The sequence below is a fragment of the Monodelphis domestica genome, chromosome 1, assembly GCF_027887165.1.
Source record: "Monodelphis domestica isolate mMonDom1 chromosome 1, mMonDom1.pri, whole genome shotgun sequence".
Lineage (NCBI taxonomy): Eukaryota > Metazoa > Chordata > Mammalia > Didelphimorphia > Didelphidae > Monodelphis > Monodelphis domestica.
This window is the reverse complement of record NC_077227.1, coordinates 502,800,296-502,821,469: the sequence shown is the minus strand read 5'-3', so window position 1 is coordinate 502,821,469 and position 21,174 is coordinate 502,800,296. Positions and strand designations below refer to the sequence as shown.

General features: G+C 36.1%; 1 protein-coding gene across 1 annotated transcript; it reads left to right on the top strand.

Moving 5' to 3' along the window:
* The first annotated feature begins 1,365 nt into the window (after positions 1-1,365).
* PARD6B (par-6 family cell polarity regulator beta) lies at positions 1,366-20,419 on the top strand. The gene is made up of 3 exons (XM_001369232.4): positions 1,366-1,497; positions 9,426-9,648; positions 17,333-20,419. Exons 1-3 carry the CDS (start codon positions 1,432-1,434, stop codon positions 18,154-18,156), a joined length of 1,113 nt encoding a protein of 370 aa, XP_001369269.1. The 5' UTR covers positions 1,366-1,431; the 3' UTR covers positions 18,157-20,419.
* The last annotated feature ends 755 nt before the right edge of the window (positions 20,420-21,174 follow it).

Genomic DNA, 21,174 nt, shown 5'->3' with positions numbered 1-21,174 from the left:
AACCTAAACTCAGGTAGTGAGGGTCTTCCAGCCAAATATGGAATAAGGTCTGGATGTGTGTTCTATCAAAGTATCAGCCCTAACCTACAAGGGATGAATTATTTGGCCGTGGTAACTTCAGAAACATAAAATGGGTGGGGATAGGGGGCACAGAATCACTTTCAAGTTCATCAAGGATACTGGCTGAGTCATAAATTAAAGGGGGATAGTGGGGTGGGGTGGAGAGACAGACAGTATCTGCCAAGGCTCCCTGGAGCCAGCATTGCGTAAGATTGGTACCGACGGGGCGAAAGCGAGAGGCCCTTACAACTCTGCGCACCAGTTGGAAAGAAGAAAAACGAATTCGAGCCGTGGGCCTTTCTGCAGGAAAGTCTATGCTTTTGCACGGTTTATTAGTTAATAGCTGATATTTATACAGATCTTTAAGATTCGTTGGGGAGGCGTCTTCCATGCATTTGAGAATAGTGCTCCTTCCAAACAAGACGCAATCGCATGCCTCCAGAGTAACAGGTGATCGTTCGCAAGGGCCCCAGAACCCCAGTCCACTGGAGACCTGGAGCGCGTGCTCAAGGCCTTCGGGGCGGGAGTTCGGAAGAGGGTGGACGCCCAGAGGGTTGGCGGCTCAGAGACCGCAATCCCCACAAACCTCCTCCAGGTGCGCTCTCGCTTCCGGCCCAGACCTCCCGCCCTCCCCTAGTCCTCTCTCTTCTGCAGCGGAAACTCCAGCGGCCACGCATGCGCCCTACTTTCCTCCCTTACAGCGGGCTAAGGAGGGGTTGAATGGGAAAGGGGAGGAGACCGCCCCCGCTCTTCAGGTGCTCCCCGGGGCGTCTCTCGGCTGGCGCGGGGGTGGGAGGGGCGCGTGACGTTCCCCTCCCTTTTCTTCTCTTCCTCTCCATTCCATTCAACTAGTAGAGCTTATCGGTGGTAGACTCCAGCTTTCGTTCCCGGGCCGACGAGAAGATCCAGACGCTTCTCCTCTTCCCCTTCTCGGCCTCTCTTCCAGGGTCCGATTAGGCAGGTGAGCGCGCACACCGCAGTCGTGGCGTCTCCCCGGCCCCCCAACCCCCATCTAACTGCAGGTGTGTGAGGGGTGCGCGCGAGCGCGGGCGGGATCGCGCCTGTGGAGAGCGAGGCTGGGCGCTCTTGGCCGCCCCCTCCCCCTCCTGGAATCCCCGGAGCCACCTCCGCGCCTCCAGCCGGGCGCTGCCCCTGCTGCCGCCTCCTCCTCAGCCCCGCGGGTTGAAGGACTGAAAGCCGAAGGAGGAGGAAGAGGAGAAACCGCCACCACCGCGGCTGCAGGTGGTTTGTTCGCATAGCAGGCCGGAGCCTCTCCCTCCTATCAATCGTCTCGCTCCGGGAGAGGAAGCCTGGGGCAGACCCGCCAGCCGGACTGACAGACTGTCTTCCCCTCCTCCCCCCGCGCTCACCATGAACCGGGCTCACCGGCACGGTGCGGGCAGCGGCTGCCTGGGTACCATGGAGGTGAAGAGCAAGGTGGGTGCGGGGCCGCGGGAGCACTGGAGGCTGGGAGAGACGGGGAAGAGGGTGAGGGGAAAGAAGGCACAGGTGGGGTGCGGGGGTGGGGGGGCGTGACCCGACTCCGAACGCCTGGAAGTGGGAATTTGGAGAGGAAACTGGGGGAGAGGCCCGAATGGTGAGATGTGGATGCACACCTGTGCCCAACCTGCCCAGGACTCTTAGAGGATCAAGTTATTGCTACCTTGTGTTTAACCAGCATTCCTTCTTTCCAGCTCCACACTTTGTAACCCTGCCGGTGACTGTAGAAAAGAAGGGATTATAGTCTAGCAAAAGAGTTAGCTGGAAGGAGGAAAACTTGATTTGATTGACCGAATTGGATTAAGCGGTTAGGGTTTTGCTGAGAGTTAAGCTGCCTGACACTCAATTTTACATAATGCTTGCTCTTTTCCCCTCTCACTAGCCCAAGGAATAGAAAATTTACCTCACCCAATTAGGTTTGCTACCTAATGTAGAAAAAATAAGGTCTTTTCTGTTATAGTCCTGTTATCTGTGTACTCTTTGAACGTAATAACTCACCACAAAAGAATTTTAAAATTTCTTTAATATTTAACAACAGAACTTTGGTCTGTCGAGAAGGGAACGAACACACGCAAACACATAGACGTGAAATTTTTAACCACGTAAAGGCAGTTTATGAGTTAAGAACCAGTTAATTAAATATCGACTGAATCCCCGAGTGGTGGGGATATTCATAAGTCTTGAGGTAAGGGTGTGATCAAAGGTCTGGTGGAATAGACATTCGGAAAAGAGATTTAACTATTGCTTAACTCAGAACATCAACTAGATGGAACCATATAGACTTTCTTGTCCAACCTCTTCTCCCCACCCTACGCTCTGGAGACTGAGGACCAGAGACCTGCATCATTTCATATAACTTTTCATATAACTGGTTAGTGAGAAAACTAGAACGTTGCTTTAGGCTTTTGGGGGATGCAAATAGAATATGGCTTCTGCCCCTCGTAAGTTTACATATAGTACAACAAAGGGACAGAAAACATGTAAAGCTTCTTGAAAGTAGCTACAAAATAATGATCAAATGTAACATAATATTACACAATTGAATTCATGAATTCAAAATGAGGGTTTGCCGAGTAAGAGTAGTGATCCATGAAATGTAGGTACTAGGGAAAGGTTTCTTTAAGAATACATAAACTAAATGCATTCCCGGACCAATAACCAAATTTGTTCACATTTCTGTAATCTTTAAAATGAGATTAAGGAGATCCACATTTGTGTTGTGTTTAAAATTTAATATTCAAGATTCCATTCCCTGTGTGTGTCTATATATGTTGTAGGATTTGATTGCAACTTCATGTACTATTTAATTAGAACATAAATGTAGTTATCAGATAAACAACTTTAGACTTGCATTTTAAAGAACATACTCTTCCCTCTCTATCCTTCATGGAGTTGTCATTGCAAATTGAAATTGCTTGGTTGAGAGTAATATGATTCACAATCAATCTTGCCATATTGATAGTGAGCCCATGCAGGATGATCAAGATGTCTTCTTATAATCCTGACACTAGATTTTGGAGCTTAGGTTAACAAAAAATTCTTTAGTGCACAGATCTCAAAACTAAGTATTGGCTTAAACATAGCCAGTTGGTTTTAACATTTTAAAAAATGAATTAATACTCATTCTACACATGATGTCTTTAACATGATGGAATTTCAAATCATACAGTGATGAGCATTTGTTATGATGCCTTGCAGAATGATCCTCAAATGCCTATTGAAAGAAATTAATGTGTATTATGGACTATGGCACATTTTCTCCTTTTCTGCCAGTTGGTTTAAAATTCTCATGTGTACGTGTGTATTCAGTTAGATAACTTATATGGCATATTTGATACATTATAAAGTACAGCTTTTATAAACTCTCATAGTCATTGGAAGAGTTTGATTTGAGATACATGCTTTGTATATATGGCTCATGGTTGACTAGATAAGCACAGCAGTAGGGTAAATACAGTTTCTCTGTTCTTATTACTTTTTTTTTTTAAACCGGTACCTTCCATCTTGGAATCTATGTTGTGTATGTTCCAAGACAGAAGAGTGGTAAGGGCTAGGCAATGGGGGTTCAGTGACTTGCCCAGGGTCACACAGCTGGGAAGTGTCTGAGGCCAGATTTGAACCTAGGACCTCCTGTCTCTAGGCCTGGCTCTCAATCCACTGAACTACCCAGCTGCCTCCAATTCTTATTACTAATAAGTGGATTGTCATTAAATTTAATATCAATGGTGAAAATGCCCATTTTTATTGGTGAAATTGTTTTCTTTTTTGTAACATGGACAAATATTTTTAAATGATGATGATAGCCATATATCTTTTTTCACATATAGAGTATTTTAAACAATAGTTCTTCATCACATTGCTTTATTAATAGCACAACTTGTGTAATGGCATTGAATTTTAATATACTCTGCTATAATCATTGCTAAAAGTTGGTTGATTTCATAAATAAGAAATATTACTTGGCTCTGAATTAATCCTGCACCTATAGAGGAGCTGGTATCTCTTTTCATTAACAGATATTTTTAACTTTGAAATGCATTTTTTCTGTGCAGTAGACTTAGCTGTCAATTATCTCTTGTGTTGAGAGCTTTTGCAACCAGTTATCATTATAGAGTCCTTTAATAACCTTGGGGTATTGATTCTTTAAGCTATGGCACTTCCTGATTTCATTACCTTTCTTGGGCTAATCTTAAAATTAGTTATTCAGTGACCATGAAAAAAAGTTTACTGTTCAGATGACATGCTGGATGGTAAGAATTAACTATTAGAAACCATACATAGTGGGGGCAGCTGGGTAGCTTGATTGAGAGCCAGACCTAGAGATGGGAGGTCCTGGATTCAAATTTGGCCTCAGATACTTCCCAGCTGTGTGACCTTGGGCAAGTCACTTAACTCCCATTGCCTTGCCCTTACCACTTGCCTTGGAACCAATACACAGTATTGATTTCAAGATGGAAGGTAAGGGTTTAAAAAAAAAAAAAAGAAACCATACATAGTGAATAATTCTCTTGACAATAATATTTGATTGGATCTGCTTTTCTTCCATATCTTGGTGCTTTCCCTCAGATTGTAAAAAGTTCCTCTTAAACCTGTTGTTGCAAAAAGCAAAATAATATTACTTGTTATTTGGAAGACTTATTTTTGCCAGAAATTACAAAACTATTTACAAAAGAGCAGACTATAGTAAAGCCATAAAATCTTCCAATTGCCTTAATTAAAATGGCATCCTATTAAGAAAAAAGAAACATCTGGAAGAGAATTTATTTTGCAAATGTGTAGCAAAATGACCTAAAATGTTAAGATATTAAATGTGGAAATGTATTAAATTTTAGTAATAATGATAGTCCGGTTGAGAAATCCATATGGCATTGAATATTGAGAAACATCTTTGTTTTTTTCAACTACTAACAAATATGAAATTTTGATAGCATCAGGGTAATTATTATTTTTTAAACCCTTACTTTTTGCCTTAGAATCAATGGGTATTGGTTCTAAGACAGAAGAGTGGTAAGGGCAATGGGGGTTAATTGACTTGCCCAGGGACACAGCTGGGAAGTGTCTGAGTTCTGATTTGAACCTAGGACCTCCCATTTCTAGGCCTGGCTCTCAATCCACTGAGCTGCCCCCAGCATCAGGGTAATTAAAACAAGAAACTGACTTTTGATGTTGTCATAGGACTCTAACCCTGATATGGAGGGTGTTTCTATTCAGTTTTATTTATTTTGTAATGTGTAGGTGTGACTAAACTCAGAGTAGGTATGAATCACCTTATTTTCTTGACAAATGATAGTATGTTTATATTTCAGAAATGTAGTTTAATTTATTGCCTCTTAAAGCTGCTGTGTACATATATACTTTTAAAAACCTAATTTTGAAAAAAAACAACCCTTAATTTTGTGTTTTGCAACATTTTGAGTTCCAAACTGCCTCCTTCCCTCTCTCTCCCAACCCCACTTTAGAGAAGGGGCCAACATTTGACAGATATTTATGTAAAACCATACTGTACATACTTCCATATAGCAATTCTTTCTCTGGAAGTGAATAGATTTTTCCTGTATAGATCTTTTGTAGTTAATTTGAATATTCATGTTACTCAGACTCACTTAATCATTCACAGTTACTCTTTGAACAGTATTGCATGAACAATATTGCATTACTATCTACAAATTGTCCTGGTTTTGCTCGGTTAAGTCTTCATTATTTCATTCAAGTTTTTTCCATATTTTTAAAAAAATCATCTCGCTCATCATTTCTTATAACATGGCTGCATTCTGTCACAGTTCAATGCCACCACTTGTTTAGTCATTCCACAATTGATGGGCATCCCTTTAATTTCCATTTCTTTACCACACACCAAGAGAACTGCTATAAATATTTGAAATGTATAGGTTCTTTTCTTTTTCCCTGATAACCATGGGAAGCAGACCTACCAATGGTATTGCAGAGTCAAAGGATCTACACCGTTTTATAAGTTTTGAGGTATAATTCCAGATTTCTCTCAAATGGTCCAATCAATCCACAATTTTTCCAGAAGTGGTGTCCCAATTTTTCCATATCTTCTTTGACATTTTTCATTTTACCAATCTGATAGGTATGTTTTAATTTGTATTTCTATGGTCAATTATTTAGAGCATTTTAAAAAATATTTTTAAAATATGACTATATATTGCTTTGCTTTATTCTTCCAAAACATGCCTATTCATATCCTTTGATCCATTACCAGTTGGGGGAATGATCATTGTCAATTTAACAAAGTACCTATATATTTGTGATGTACTATGTATGTATGTTCTAATACTGGTTTCAAGTAAGGTATTTAGTTAGAAGAGTCCAAAATAGTGAGTTTGGAAAATTTAATTGGCAACAATATAAACCTACCCATATAAAGTCAGGAATAATTTAAATATTTTCCTGCTAGTGATAGTAAGTACAGAGTAAATAAGGAATGATTATGTTCAAATGAATCTAGTACTGGTTAGAAAGGTAAATGGGAACCTAAGGATTTTGTTGAGACATCTGTAATCTTACCTTATTTATCTAGCACTTGGGGAGAAGTAAATTTCTTGGGTAGAAAAACCGTACAACAGGTCTGGGAATTGAAAGATGGACAAAAGTGATGGTGTTTGAAGTTTGTATTGCACTGAGTTGTCAAAAAAGGCTTATTTGCTGTGTTCAGTGAAGAGGCTTGTATTAATTTTCACACCTATTTTTATAGTATCATTCCAAAAAGCTCAAAAGTCTTTTTGTGCTTTTTAATAGTAACATACACAAACATTCTAGTGTGATCAGTACTCAGCAACTTTTATTATGTTTTTATAGAAAAATACATTTCTTCCGGGTACTTGATTTAGATTGCTAATTTTTATACTGCTGTTATATTTATGACCACTTGTTGGAGATTACTGTTCAGCTATCGGTTGATCTAGATGCTTTTAGAGGCTCCTTCCAATTTGGAGATTTTCTAATTGAATGTTACTTTGATTTGATATTTTTTATCTATTTTTATTATGCTCGCTTTATTACGATGAACATTTTTAAGAAGAACTGTGATGGTTTTCATAATAGGACTAAAAACATTCCTTTTAGGGAAAGGAAGGAATAAGCATTTATATAGTATGTACTATATGCCAGGCACTGTGCTAAGATCTTTTTTTCCCCGTTTAAACCCATATCTTCTGGCTTAGAATCCATACTATGTACCAGTTTCAAGGCAGAAGAGCTGTAAAAGCATAGGCAGTGGGGGTTAAGTGACTTGGCCAGGGTCACACGGCCAGAACGTGTCAGAGGCCAGGACCTCCCATCTTCCTAGCTGCCCCCATAAGTGCTTTTAAACAAATAGTAGGTCATTTGATTCTCACAACACTTCAAGTGTAGGTACTTTAATGATCTTCCTCTTAGAGTTGAGGAAACTGGGATAAAGGGTGGGTAAATGACCCAAAATCACACAGCTAATAGGGTCTGATTTAAATGTGGGTTTTCTTGATTGCAGGTCCAATGCTCTATCTGCTAGAACAACTTACCTCAATTATAGTTGGATGTATATGTTGTGTAGTTACGTTGTTGAGGAAGTACAAAAACAAAATCATTGGATGTGTTTCTGCATTATTGCCTGTCCTTGATCAGATGAGAGACCAAAGGGTAATAGGAAAGTAGTGGAGGCAGAATTTCATATTCTGTACTGAGATTCTGGATTAATGAATGTTGCTTCTCTTCTATCTTCTTTGGTTAGCAATTCAACCTTTCCTTTGATCTTACTGGTATAAGTTAATAATATAAAAAATTCTGCCTTCCCCCATGGAAGTTTCATTGAAAGTACCAGGAGGTGGGGTCTTGCGAGCTGTGCCAGTGATCTTCTGGCAGATTTTCAACCACATTGAAAAGGCTTGCTGACCTTTTGGAGCTTGAGGACTAGCATAGTTAGGTTTGGGGAAGCTCATTCTCAGGTTGGCCCAGTTAGTATGATTATTTTTCTGGCAGTAATAGCTCTCAGATAATTTACCAAGGGATGCAGTGAGAAGAGTGATGAATTTGAAGGTCTGGGTCTTTGACCTTAGGCAGGATCACAGCCTCTCTGAGCATTATTTTTATTACCTGTAAAATAAGGGAATTGGATTAAATAACCTAGTGTATCTTCTAGATTTAAATCTCTGATCCTGTTTTTTTAACCCTTCTGTCTTAGTATCACTTCTAAGTCAGAAGAGCAGCAAAGGGTAAGCAATAGGGGTTAAGTGACTCTCCCAGGGTCACACAGCTAGGAAGTAAGTGTCTAAGGCTAGGTTTGAACCACAGAACCTTCTGTTTCCAGGTGTGGTTCTTTCTCCTGGGTGATCTAGATGCCCCTGAACATAATTATTTTCACACCTTTTTCTTGTATATTTTGTTCAAACTAATTTGAAAGCTCTAAAAGGCAGGAAATTTTCTTTTATTTCTTTGCTAGGAATTAAGAAAGTCAGTATAGAAACAAAATTAATTTTAACCATGTTGATGTGAGGATGGATGGATTGAATATAATAACGGTTGTAGCACTAGCTTCATAACAGTCAATAGTAACAGAGAGGCCTTTTTGTCAGGTCTTGAGTCTAGTTCCTCATCCAAGAACTCAATGCTCAAATAATTTTGCATGGGACAGTGATGTGTAGTGACTGCCATGACCATTAGGGAGACAAAGACAAGTCCCTAGTCTTCTCAGAGGAGTAAATTGTTGGATTTTAGAACCAGAAGGGACCTTAGAAATCATCTTCCCCCTTCATTTTACAGCCCAGGACAGAAAGATGATAGCTTTCACTAGGTGGTAAATGGACTAGTAATATAGCCAGGATGTAGTTAGTAGGCACAGGCCTCTGTTCTCAAATCAGGGCCTTGATGTTTGTGTTCAGATGTGACCCTTCATGACTCCATAGATCATAGCTACACATGGGTTTTCTCTGCATGGGTACTGGGGTGGTTTGCCATTTCCTTCTCCAGTGGCTCCTTTTTGGTCAGGCAATTAATTAGATTAAGTGACTTGTTCAAGGTCACACACTAGGAAGTTTCTGGGACTATACTTGAACTCTAGATCTTCTTGACTCCAGACCCATTGCTCTTAACCCATTAAACCACAACTGCCTCTTTCCACTATACTGTAGTGCTAATTCTATTTCTCTTCTTTGGTAAGAAAGCTGTTAGACATTTTATTTTGATTATTTCCTGACTTAACTGGTTGGAAATGTTTTAACCTGCTAATATGACATAACATTAGTATCCTGTTGATCCCCAATACCTATCACAGTTTCTGGCTCAAAGGTGCTAAATAAATGCTTGTCAATATGGGAATTTTGACTTTTGATATTTTTAAAAGTAATTTGTTATGTATATTTTGTTTCTAGTTTGGAGCAGAATTTCGTCGATTTTCTCTGGAAAGATCTAAACCTGGAAGATTTGAAGAGTTTTATGGATTACTGCAGCATGTTCATAAGATACCCAATGTTGAAGTTTTAGTAGGTTATGCAGATGTTCATGGAGACTTACTGCCTATAAACAATGATGATAACTATCATAAAGCTGTTTCAACAGCCAATCCACTGCTTAGGATTTTTATACAAAAAAAAGGTAAGTGTGATTCACAAAAACCATGACTAATTCTGCATCGTGCCTGATAGTTAGATGCTTAATAAGTGTATATTGCTTGATTCTGTCTTTTCCTACAACATATTTATAGATATTTTTAAATCTCATGAGGCAAATAATCACTAATGATTTAATCACTATATTTTCTTGAGTGAATTTATCAACACAATTCCTATTTCTATTCTGTTGATTGTCGATATTTTGTTATTTTAAATAAAATTTATAGGAAAAGGTACAAAATTGACTTTAAATATATATCCTTTAGCCTCCCTTGGCCTTAGTTTTCTCATCTGTAATATAAGAAAGTTGAACTAAATGACCTGTGACCTCTTCTGGTGCTAAATCCATAATATGTGGTTGTTTTATGATTTATTAAATTTTTATTGTTTTAAATGAAATTTTTTTGCTACTTAGGATATGTTTATAGTGAATGACAGGAAAACTCGTCTATAGGTTATTCCAGAAATCTGTAAACATCCCTTTTTTATATTGTGAAAGAATATTTGAAATCATGGCATTTTCTATATTAAATAACTTTTCTGATGACTGGCACCAAAAACCTGAAGAGAAAAAACTTTCTCCTTTTAGTTTTTAATTTGGTTACCTGAGGATGTAGTGTGTGTGCCTTCTGTATTTTTGCTGAATGAGGAAAGATTGAGACAACCAGCAGGTTCAGGGGATATCCTATATTATAGTAGGAAAGAGTTGAAGAGAATAAGGATGTCATAGCAGTGGTGGATAGGAGATAGTGACTGTGTAGCATCCACATTCTAGGACACCAAATCATAAGGCCTGGCATGACATGCTGTTATTCAACTCTGATCTACTTTAAACTGTACCAGAGTGTTGAAAATACATAAAGTATGAACTTGATCAGTAGTCATTCAACAACCTTTAGTATGGAAAAATTTCCCACACTATTCATTTTAATCATTATGCCTTAATTTTTATATAGTATACTCATATGTAATTGGGAATATGTAGTGTTATTCATAATACTTGTTATTAGGTAGAGTGTGAATGTTAAGCATTTTTGGTAACCACATGATAAAAATTGATAAACCATATCATCTGATTAAGTTTTAAAAGAGTTGGATTAAAGGAGGGAGTGGGGTGATTCAGTGGATTGAGAGCCAGGCCTAGAGACGGAAAGTCCTAAGTTCAAATCTGACCTCAGACACTTCCCAGCTGTGTGACCCTGGGCAAGTCACTTAACCCCTATTGCTTAGCCCTTTACCACTCTTCTGCCTTGGAACCAATACACAGTATTGATTCTAAGATGGAAGGTGAGGGTTTAAAAAAAGGAGTTAAAACAACATCTGTTTTTGCGTATTTACTTCTGATCTCCTTTAACATAATAAAATTCAGACCTTTCTGAATTCTTTTTTGGGTATTTATCTCAACCTTTCTTTATTATTAATTTCAATAAAGACATCAAAACAAGGCATTCATTTTTCTTATTTAAATTTTCTTCACATTCGTTTCCTAAATAGTGGGAAATGGATACTTGGCCTATATTGTCATTAAGACTAGAATTTTATTTTTAGAGCCTTGTAGAATTAAACAGCATTTTAAATGAAAAAAATTTTCCTCATCAGAGAATATTCTGTTCTAGTTTTGTGTGTTTTATAGGAACTTAATGCAAATGATGGCTTTTCAGTCAAGGAATAAGCACAATTAGTCCATTTATAAGCATACATTATCACACTTTATTTTGATACTTTTCTTGACAAGAGCTTAATGGCTATTTATACAGCAGGTTATATAAACATAACTAGGTACTATTTGGTCCAAGAAACAGTTTTAAACTTGGAAATCATATCCTACTGCCACTGTCTTCCTCCTTAGTTGATAGTAAACAAATTTGTTTGCATTGTAGCAATGTAGCAATTTTCTACATTTTGGTAATAACTTGTTAAAATTTTATCTAGGGAGCAGCTGGGTGGATCAGTGGATTGAGAGCCAGCCCTAGAGAAGGGAAGTCGTAGGTTCAAATCTGACCTCAGACACTTCCCAGCTGTATGACCCTGGGCAAGTCATTTAACCCCCATTTCCTTACCCCTCTTCTGCCTTGGAACCCAATACATAGTATTGACTCTAAGATGGAGGGTAAGAGTTAAAAAAAAAAATTAAATGTCATATACATTGTAGATTTCATTGTGGTTTTCTTTAAGATTATATTTGTGATTTATAGAAAATATGGATTCTCAGGGTGAAGAACTCTTCATAAATCTTTTAGTACCTGAATAATTTTTTTTTGTTTTGTTTTGAGTTTAGGAAACTATCTTGAATCAATTGTTTTTATTTGATAACTTTTTGGGGCTTGAGGTACAATTGAATACTATACCTGTTTTTTTGTTTTTAACAAAGGCTGGTTTTAGTTGGCAGGGGATAACTGCATATTTCTAGTGCTGTTACCATGGAAATAGTAGCAAAAGAGAATTAAACCCTGAAAGTGTTTTTTACAAAGAAGATTCTAGATCTTCTATTACTAGCTAGCTGCTTTTTTTTTTTTTTGGCCAGTTGCAAGAAAGATATCCTGATTAAATTTATAGAGAAGGCAAACTAGAATCTTAAGTGGCATAGTTTTAAGTTTAACTCTTGAGGAATATTACATTTTTCATGACAATAAAATGAGTTATTTCAACTGTTCCATGTTCTACAATAAGAATGTTAGACACTAACTTACTGATTATGTTTAACTTTTTAATCTAATAGTATGGATGGTTTACTTACATACTAATTTAGCTAAAATGATGTTTTCTTATCTAGTTTGGAAATGGAAATTAATTTATATTTGAAACTTTGGCTTCACCTCTCTAAAAGAGCTGCCAAAAGGTCATTTTTTTTACCCAGGCATAATCACAAAGAATGTTTTTGGTTAGCAAGTTCCCTGAGTTTAGGGACTACTGTCTTTCCTATGATTAGAAAGCATCTAAGATGCAGCTTTATCTACACAGTGACCTTCATGAATTCTTACAATTTGGGGAATATTTATGTATTTTTAAAAGGCAAAAAGTATTCATAAAGCCCCACCTTGGCTATTGACACAGAATGCTATGCTTTGAGAGAATTTGTCTAATTTTTGTCTTTTCTGTGACTCTTACTTGTATGAGAAATAAGTTTTGTTACATATCTTACATATAGTACATAATAAATGTTTGTTGAATTAGATCCATTTTCCAGATGAGGACACTGAAACCCAGAGAAGTTAAATGACTCCCTCCCAAGATCACACAGCTAAGTAGTAATGAAACTAGAGGAGTAGTGAAATCTAGGCCTCCTGACTTCAAATCCTTTGTTTTGCAAATGTGTGCTGCATCACATTGCCTAAAATAAGAATAAATAGGCTCTGATTAGGGACCTGGAGGAGTCTTCTCTAAATGTATGTGATTTGTGATGTAATTTTTCCCCCCTCTGGGGTTCTTGGCTGTGTTTTGGATACTTCAGATTGCTGGATAAGTCAGATGTCAGTCTAGATTACTGGCTATGGCACTAATATTTTACCAAATTGTGACTCTTGGTAGCATACAAGAAAATTTTTGCTTTAAATTAATTTAATTTGATCAGAGTTAAAAAAAAATTTTTTTATATTCTCATAGTTTCAAAGAGCCAGAACATATATACATCTACTGATAAAGTAGAAAGTCAACTTGCATTCCATTTGGACATTCACCTTTACACTTTAAACTAGCACCCTCTACTGTGGCTCTCTGCCAAAATATTTCTTTTCCCAGTAGCTGTAAACTGATTAGCTAGATGGGAGAACAAAGGTGTCTTTGTACTCAGGCATATTGCTTTTGAGAATTTAGTCAAGAATGTAACAAATGAAGTCTGGCTGCATGGCCAAATTATGCAGATTAGTTTCTCTGCTTAAGCTTTCCACAAGTAGTAGTGAAGGAAGACATTTTTATTTTTTCCTAAATTTTATATGGATGGGGATTTTGATATTATTCACTAACATATATGCCATTATGTTTATTTCATACATTATTTGAAAATGAAATTTTTTGAGAAAAGATATTCAGAGAAGCTGTTTTCTCAAGTTACTTATACCAGGTTTTGCAAAGAGAAGGTGTTGGCATTAACATGATGTATCTGAGGAACCCAAACATTAAGAAAGTCTTTTCTATCCTTTGGACTTGTTAACACTTGCTAATTCTTCCATGTATGAGATTATGACAATGGTCAGGTATTTTTTTCTTTTCCTAGAGTATTAAAGTTGGGCATATTTTAAGCCTTCTAGGGAGCTGAAAAATGAGGAAATTAATTTTTTTTTATCTGACAACTTTAAAGCTGGTACATATTTCATTTTCTCCCTCATTCTAAATAAAATTTGCATGCCAGCTTATTCATTGTTTTGCTATTTAGTCTTTTTTTCCTACCTCTCAGTAGTTAGGGTTTTTGTTCTTGTTTATATAAAGTGTTTGAAGTGATCTATGAATTATGAATATGTCTGCCTTCACCAGGGATGATTTAAACGTCTAATTTTAAGTGTTTCCTGCTTCACCCTAACAGTAACATTAGATTTCACTTTGGGATCAAAAGTGCTTTGTTTTATCTCACTTTGGATTCCTTCATGATATTCCTAAGTTTTTTATAAACTGAAAATAAATCCAGGCAAAGTAATTTGAAATGTTTTAAAAGATATTGTAAATAAAATTAACTCGGCAAATACTTAAGCTAAAAGTATGCATGCTTTTGAAAAGAAACTGTAATTTTAGATGATAGTTAAAAATGCACTGGATTTCCAGTTAGCACAGTTAATTTGATCATTTTCTATGTTTATTCCAATTAACATAAAATTCCCCTCACTTTGGAGACACTAGAGCATATGGAGGGAAATTAGTGTGTTTATAATCATGTAGCCTATGATCCAAGTTTACTTTCAAATATAGCAATTTATAAGTTGTTTTGTTGCTGCTTTTTGAGAGAATGTTTTAATGAATAGATAATTTCTGAAAGTAGTTCTTTGTCAAGTGCTTGGTGAACTAACCAATGGAATATTTGAATTGCTTATGTAATCATGTTATATTTAATTTATTCTTTATAAGAAATAGCATTTTAAATAATAAAAGCTAAATATGTATCACCACAACAAAAGGGACCTAATGGAACCAAGAAACCTCCCCCACCACCACCTGAGGACATTTCTCACATGACCTCTCTGCTCAGCAGCCCAAGGGGAGTGCATCCTCTTCCCTTGGCTGAGCTAAGGCAGGGGGCTCACATGTGATGTGAAGGTTACAGTTTGGGCACTTGATTTCTTTTTCTTTTTTTTAATTTTAATTTTTAATTTCAAACATTGTTCCTTGGTTACAAAAATCATTTTCTTTTCCTCCCTCCCCTTCCCCCACCCCTCCCATAGCCGACGTGCAGTTTGACTGGGTATTATCGCATGTGTTCTTGATCAGAACCTCTTTTCATGTTGTTGGTATTTGCAATAGGATGTTCATTTGGAGTCTATTTCCCCATTCATATCTCCTTCGACCCATATCATTAAGCAGTAGTTTTTCTTTAGTGTTTTTACTCTCACAGTTTTTCCTCTGGATGTGGATAGTGTTTTTTCTCCTGTACCCCTCTGGGTCGTTCAGGATCGATGTATTACCACCAATGGAGGAGCCCATTACCTTCAATTGTACCACAGTGTATCAGTCTCTGTGTACAATGTTTTCCTGGTTCTGCTCCTTTCGCTCTGCATCACTTCCTGGAGGTTGTTCCAGTTCACATGGAATTCCTCCATTTTATTATCCTTTGAGCACAATAGTATTCCATCACCAACATATACCACAGTTTGTTAAGCCATTCCCCAATTGAAGGGCGTCCCCTCATTTTCCAGTTTTTGGCCACCACAAAGAGCACAGCTATGAATATTCTTGTACAAGTCTTTTTCCTTATTATCTCTTTGGGATACAAACTCAGCAGTGCTATGGCTGGATCAAAGGGCAGACAGTCTTTTAGTGCCCTTTGGGCATAGTTCCAAAATGCCCTCCAGAATGGTTAGATCAATTCACAACTCTACCAGCAATGAATTAATGTCCCTACTTTGCCACATCCCCTCCAGCATTCATTATTTTCCTTTGCCATGATGTTAGCCAAATCTGCTAGGTATGAGGTGATACCTCAGAGTTGTTTTGATTTGCATCTCTCTGATTATAAGAGATGTAGAACACTTTTTCATGTGCTTATTAATGGTTTTGATTTCTTTGGCTGAAAACTCCCTATTCATGTCCCTTGCCCATTTATCAGAATGAGAATGGCTTGATTTTTTGTACAATTGATTTAGCTCTTTGTAAATTTGAGTAATTAAACCTTTGTCAGAGGTTTTTATGAAGATTGTTTCCCAATTTGTTGCTTCCCTTCTGATTTTAGTTACATTGGTTTTGTTTGTACAAAAACTTTTTAATTTGATGTAGTCAAAATTATTCATTTTACATTTTGTGACTCTTTCTAAGTCTTGCTTGGTTTTGAAATCTTTCCCTTCCCAAAGATCTGACATGTATACTATTCTGTGTTCACCTAATTTACTTATAGTTTCCTTCTTTATGTTCAGGTCATTCACCCATTCTGAGTTTATCTTGGTGTAGGATGTGAGGTGTTGGTCCAAGCATGGGCACTTGATTTCTAAAAGGTTCTCTATGACTGTCCTAGCCCTTACCACTCTTTTTAGCCTTGGAACAAATACACAATATTGTATGGGTTTAAAAAAAAAGTAAACCCTGAAATATTTTATAAGTGATCAAGCAAGTTATACCAAATTCGACAATATTAGCATCAAATTCATTACATTTTAAATTTGGGACATACTGTTTTTCCCATCTGTCACATCTATTCTTTGCTTTCCTCATCTGAAATTTTGTGATGTTATATGTAAATTGTCTCCTGTTTTGTTCTTTAATTCATGAATACATCCTAATATCCTAGCTTTTTCACACTTTTGTATACGTCTCCCTGCTTTTCAATCACCTGTGTAACCCTAAACACTTTCTACCAGAGGAGCTTACTATTGAACCCAGGTATTATGATTATTTAAAAAGAGAAAGGAGTGGGGTGGGGAGGGCAGTGAAAGAAATTGGATCCAGTTGGAAAAAAAGTAGTAGAAAAGGCTATAAATCTATAGTTCTTGAATTGTTTACTAATGTTGCTTGGAAAAATTACTATAGCTTTATAGTCATATTAATATTATTTGAGCTCAATTTATTTTATCTACAACCCAAATAAAAACCCATTCATTTCTAAGATATATTTGTAGCCCTGAATACATATTCATATAGAAACTGCCTTCACAGTGTTGGCAATTTTTATCAGATATGCTTTTATAGTTTTAATGAGTTTTGGTTAAAATACAATGCATTTCTTTTGTTACATAGTAGACACGTGTGATTTGTGTGTGTGATTCAACTTTGTAAAAATCTTGACAGAATTTTCTTGATGATATCACAGAAGAGGGCCATCTAGCGGTTTTTTTAGAATACCATGTCACTGCTACTAAATTATTAATTGAATAAAACTTATCAGTTGGTTGTGTTTAAGTTAATGACTTATGAATCCTTGTTGGTATATTACTCTGTCACCATAACTGCCCCATGCTATGTTATAGAGTGTGATGGCCTTTCTATGTAGACTAATGCTAATAATTAACGATTTTGTTTTTGTTTTTAAATAGAAGAAGCAGACTACAGTGCCTTTGGTACAGATACGCTAACAAAGAAGAAGAACGTCTTGACAAATGTATTACGTCCTGATTATCATAAAAAGAAACCAAATATAGTTATTAGCCTACCACAAGACTTTAGACCAGTGTCTTCCATTATAGATGTGGATATTCTCCCAGAAACACACCGCAGAGTTCGTCTTTACAAATATGGAACAGAAAAACCACTGGGATTCTATATCCGAGATGGCTCTAGCGTAAGAGTCACACCACATGGCCTGGAAAAAGTACCAGGGATTTTCATATCCAGGCTTGTTCCGGGTGGATTGGCTCAGAGTACTGGCTTACTGGCAGTTAATGATGAAGTTTTAGAAGTTAATGGAATAGAAGTTTCAGGGAAAAGTCTTGATCAAGTTACGGACATGATGATTGCAAACAGTCGTAACCTGATTATAACCGTGAGACCAGCAAATCAGAGAAATAATGTTGTCAGGAATAGTCGGACTTCTGGCAGTTCAGGTCAGTCTACTGATAACAGCCTTATCAGCTACTCACCTCACATTGAGACAAATTTTGATCCTAAAGATGAAGAGAGTGATGAAGAAGACATAATTATTGAAGATAATGGAATGCCTCAGCAAATACCCAAAGCAGTTCCTACTGCTGAGAGCTTAGAATCACTAACACAAATTGAACTCAGTTTTGAGTCAGCACAGAATGGTTTTATTCCTAATGATGGGAATTTACCGCACACGAGTGGCACAAAGATGGAACATGAAATACTTGCTTCTGATCAAAAACCACTAGAAGAAGATGGGACGATTATAACATTATGATATTTGTTATTTGAGTGGCTTCTTAAAATGAAGGTGCCATAGAACTTTATATTTGGCTATTTAAAAGCATATGTACCTCTGTACCAGTGACATAAAGTAGAAATGCAAACAATAATTAAGATTTAAAATGTTGTTTGATCTTGCTAATGTAAATACCCATCATGGATTAGAGGTGAATTTGAGCATTTGGAAGTGAAATTTACTTCTGACATTGTAAGAATTACTATTATAGTAAAGGGGTACATTTTCAGTACTGCAAAATGAATTTGATCATTTCCATTTGAAGTGGTTATATATTTAACCTGCCATGCAGAGCCCAGTAAAACTATTCTGTATTAATGCTCTTAGCTACAATCTAATGATACTAATGTGAAAGTTTGATTTTGCCTCCTCTGGTACCTTAAGGACCAGTTCTCTTCTCTTGGTTTACAGTATTTTATGACTTTGATTTCTTGCATTATGCTTATTTTGCTAATTGCAATATAATACTTTGTGTTAACTTTCAAAGAAATCAAAATAATCAGCAGCTTAAAAATTGTTTACGAAGCATAGAAGTGATTCCTAAATGCAATAAAGTTTTGTGAAAGTTGTTTTAAGATAGTACTCACATATACCATACCTTGGCAAACTAATGACATAGTTAATCCATCTGGTTATAACTTCTCATCTTATTTTCTTTTTTGTTTTGTGCTGATTTGGAGAGAATCTCAAGACAATTCCTTTTTATTGCTTCTTATAGGAAAATTTCTTTGTTTCTATTTGTGTGTACATTTGTGCCTTTCTAATGTGAATTTTCTTGTGTGTAAATATGCACTTGGATTAAGAGAAGAGAACTACATACACATAGGACAAACTTATGCACTTTTTTACAAAGATTTTTGGTTTTCATTTATGGTACTGCTCTCTGGATTACGGAAAGGACAAACTGGCAAGTGAAGTACATTTACATTAATTTTTTGAGAGGATATTTATTGCTTTCACACAGGCATCCAAATAGAACTAGTAATGCTGCTAACTTTCATTCTTTGCTTAATTTTTTTGTATTTATAATTATCATGTGCATGAACACTGTATATAGAACTTAAGACTATTATAAAGAAATGCATGTTTCCTTTTTAAGATTTATGGACACTTTCCCTGAACTAATTATTTATTAATTAACTTTATGATGGGATTAGTGTGAATGCCTTTATAATATGTGCTATTAAGATGAAGAATTAAATGACTCCCATTTTGAAGGATTTATATGTAATAAAATTATGTGAAGAATGAAAGTATTGCTAAAATAATGAATATCTAACACAGGATATCTAACTTAAATATGTTTTGTTTATAGTACCACTAAACTAATACTGACTGCACAGCATTATATAAAAGGTTTTATATACTAGTTCTTTTTAAATTTACTTGGGTTCTTCCATTCATATTCCACTGTTTTTAAAGCAACTTTGGAATGGAATAACAATAAAAAGTTAGCACATAGGTTGTTCAACCTTTTTATATGTTAATGGTGCAGGGGTTCAAGTTAAGCTTTTAAAATATAAACACTAGCCTTTCACACACTACCTCTTAATTTTTTATTTTACAAAGTTAATGTCTAAGCTTTTTTCTTGGAAAAATTCAGGACTTTATACTGTTTTTAAACAATCCAAATTTAGTTTTGTCATAATATTTCCAAGTTTCCAAAAATGGAAAGTCAAAGCTGCTAGCACAACATTTTTTGTACTAATTATCATGTTTAAGGATATAGGTAAACTTGATTGTCAACCAGACTTCTTTAAATTAAGGATAGAGCAATTGGAAAATGATTTATTTTTAAGATTATCATAAAAATTAAATTTTGTTATTACATGATAAAAATGACAATTTATTGGTGGTCTGAACAGAGATTACTTCCAAGTGCATCTTATTAATACATAGCACATTCTGGATTTAGAACTTGTTTTCTAAAATTATTTTTATCTTATGATACTAAAAAACTGAACTGTGAAATTTTATGTTATGTATTGAGTTTAGGACAATGTTCTCATGAGCTGTCAACAAAATATGTGAATATTATGAATTTTCTAATTAAATTTTACATGCTATGTGATTTTTACATGAATGAGACTTGTGTAAACTATTAAATGTCAGTATTTTTACTACAACTTTAATATAAATGTACATTGATATTTCACTAAATGAACATTGATTTTTGAGGAATCAAATTAGTTTTAGTGGTATTTTTTATAAACTATAATAAAAAAGTCTTATATTAACATTACTTGTTTATATAAATTTGTGAATGAATCCAAAGTGGGTGATAGAGAAAATTTTCATCTTAATTTTATTGATATGTTTGTTCTTATGTAGCCTTTGTTTCTGAATATAACCCTTCCAATTTATCCAACAAGCTTTCCCTTATAGCAAAGAAGTTTTAAAAGAAATTTCAGCAGATGTGAATCTTAAAAACTGCTCAGACTCTACCTTAGAAGATTTGGTTAAGCTTTTTCCTTATTGTAACAAATGAAGGTACTTGATCAGGAATGTATTGGGAACTTTAAAATTACTCCACCCTGCTCAGACAGTACCATCGGGGTTGTAAACTCCTGATGGAACAATGAAAAAGTCCCTAACTCATAATAAAGCTAGAACCTTAAGCTAGGCCTATTTTTAGATCTAATACAAAAAAGGGTGCTATGTACCTATGAAGGTCAAATTAATCATTAAAAGGTCAAGCAAACAAACGGCAAGTTTAACAAGAGTTGTGAAGTTTTAGTCTACCCAGAGAAGGTGAGAACAAAAGATATGAACTAAGAACGGTCAGTCCTGGGGAAAATGCCTACTGTGATTGGTAGATGTGAAAATTTAGGGGAGGTGACATAAGAGAAATTTCTCTTTAAAAGGAGCTGGCTCTCTGAACTTAGGGAGAGAGTTCGGACTAGTTGGAGTAGCTGGGTCTCAACTCAGTTCAGGAGTTGAGGATTTCGGTGAAGTACTGGAGTTTTGCTTGGGACAAATCTTGTGGTGAGTGATTAA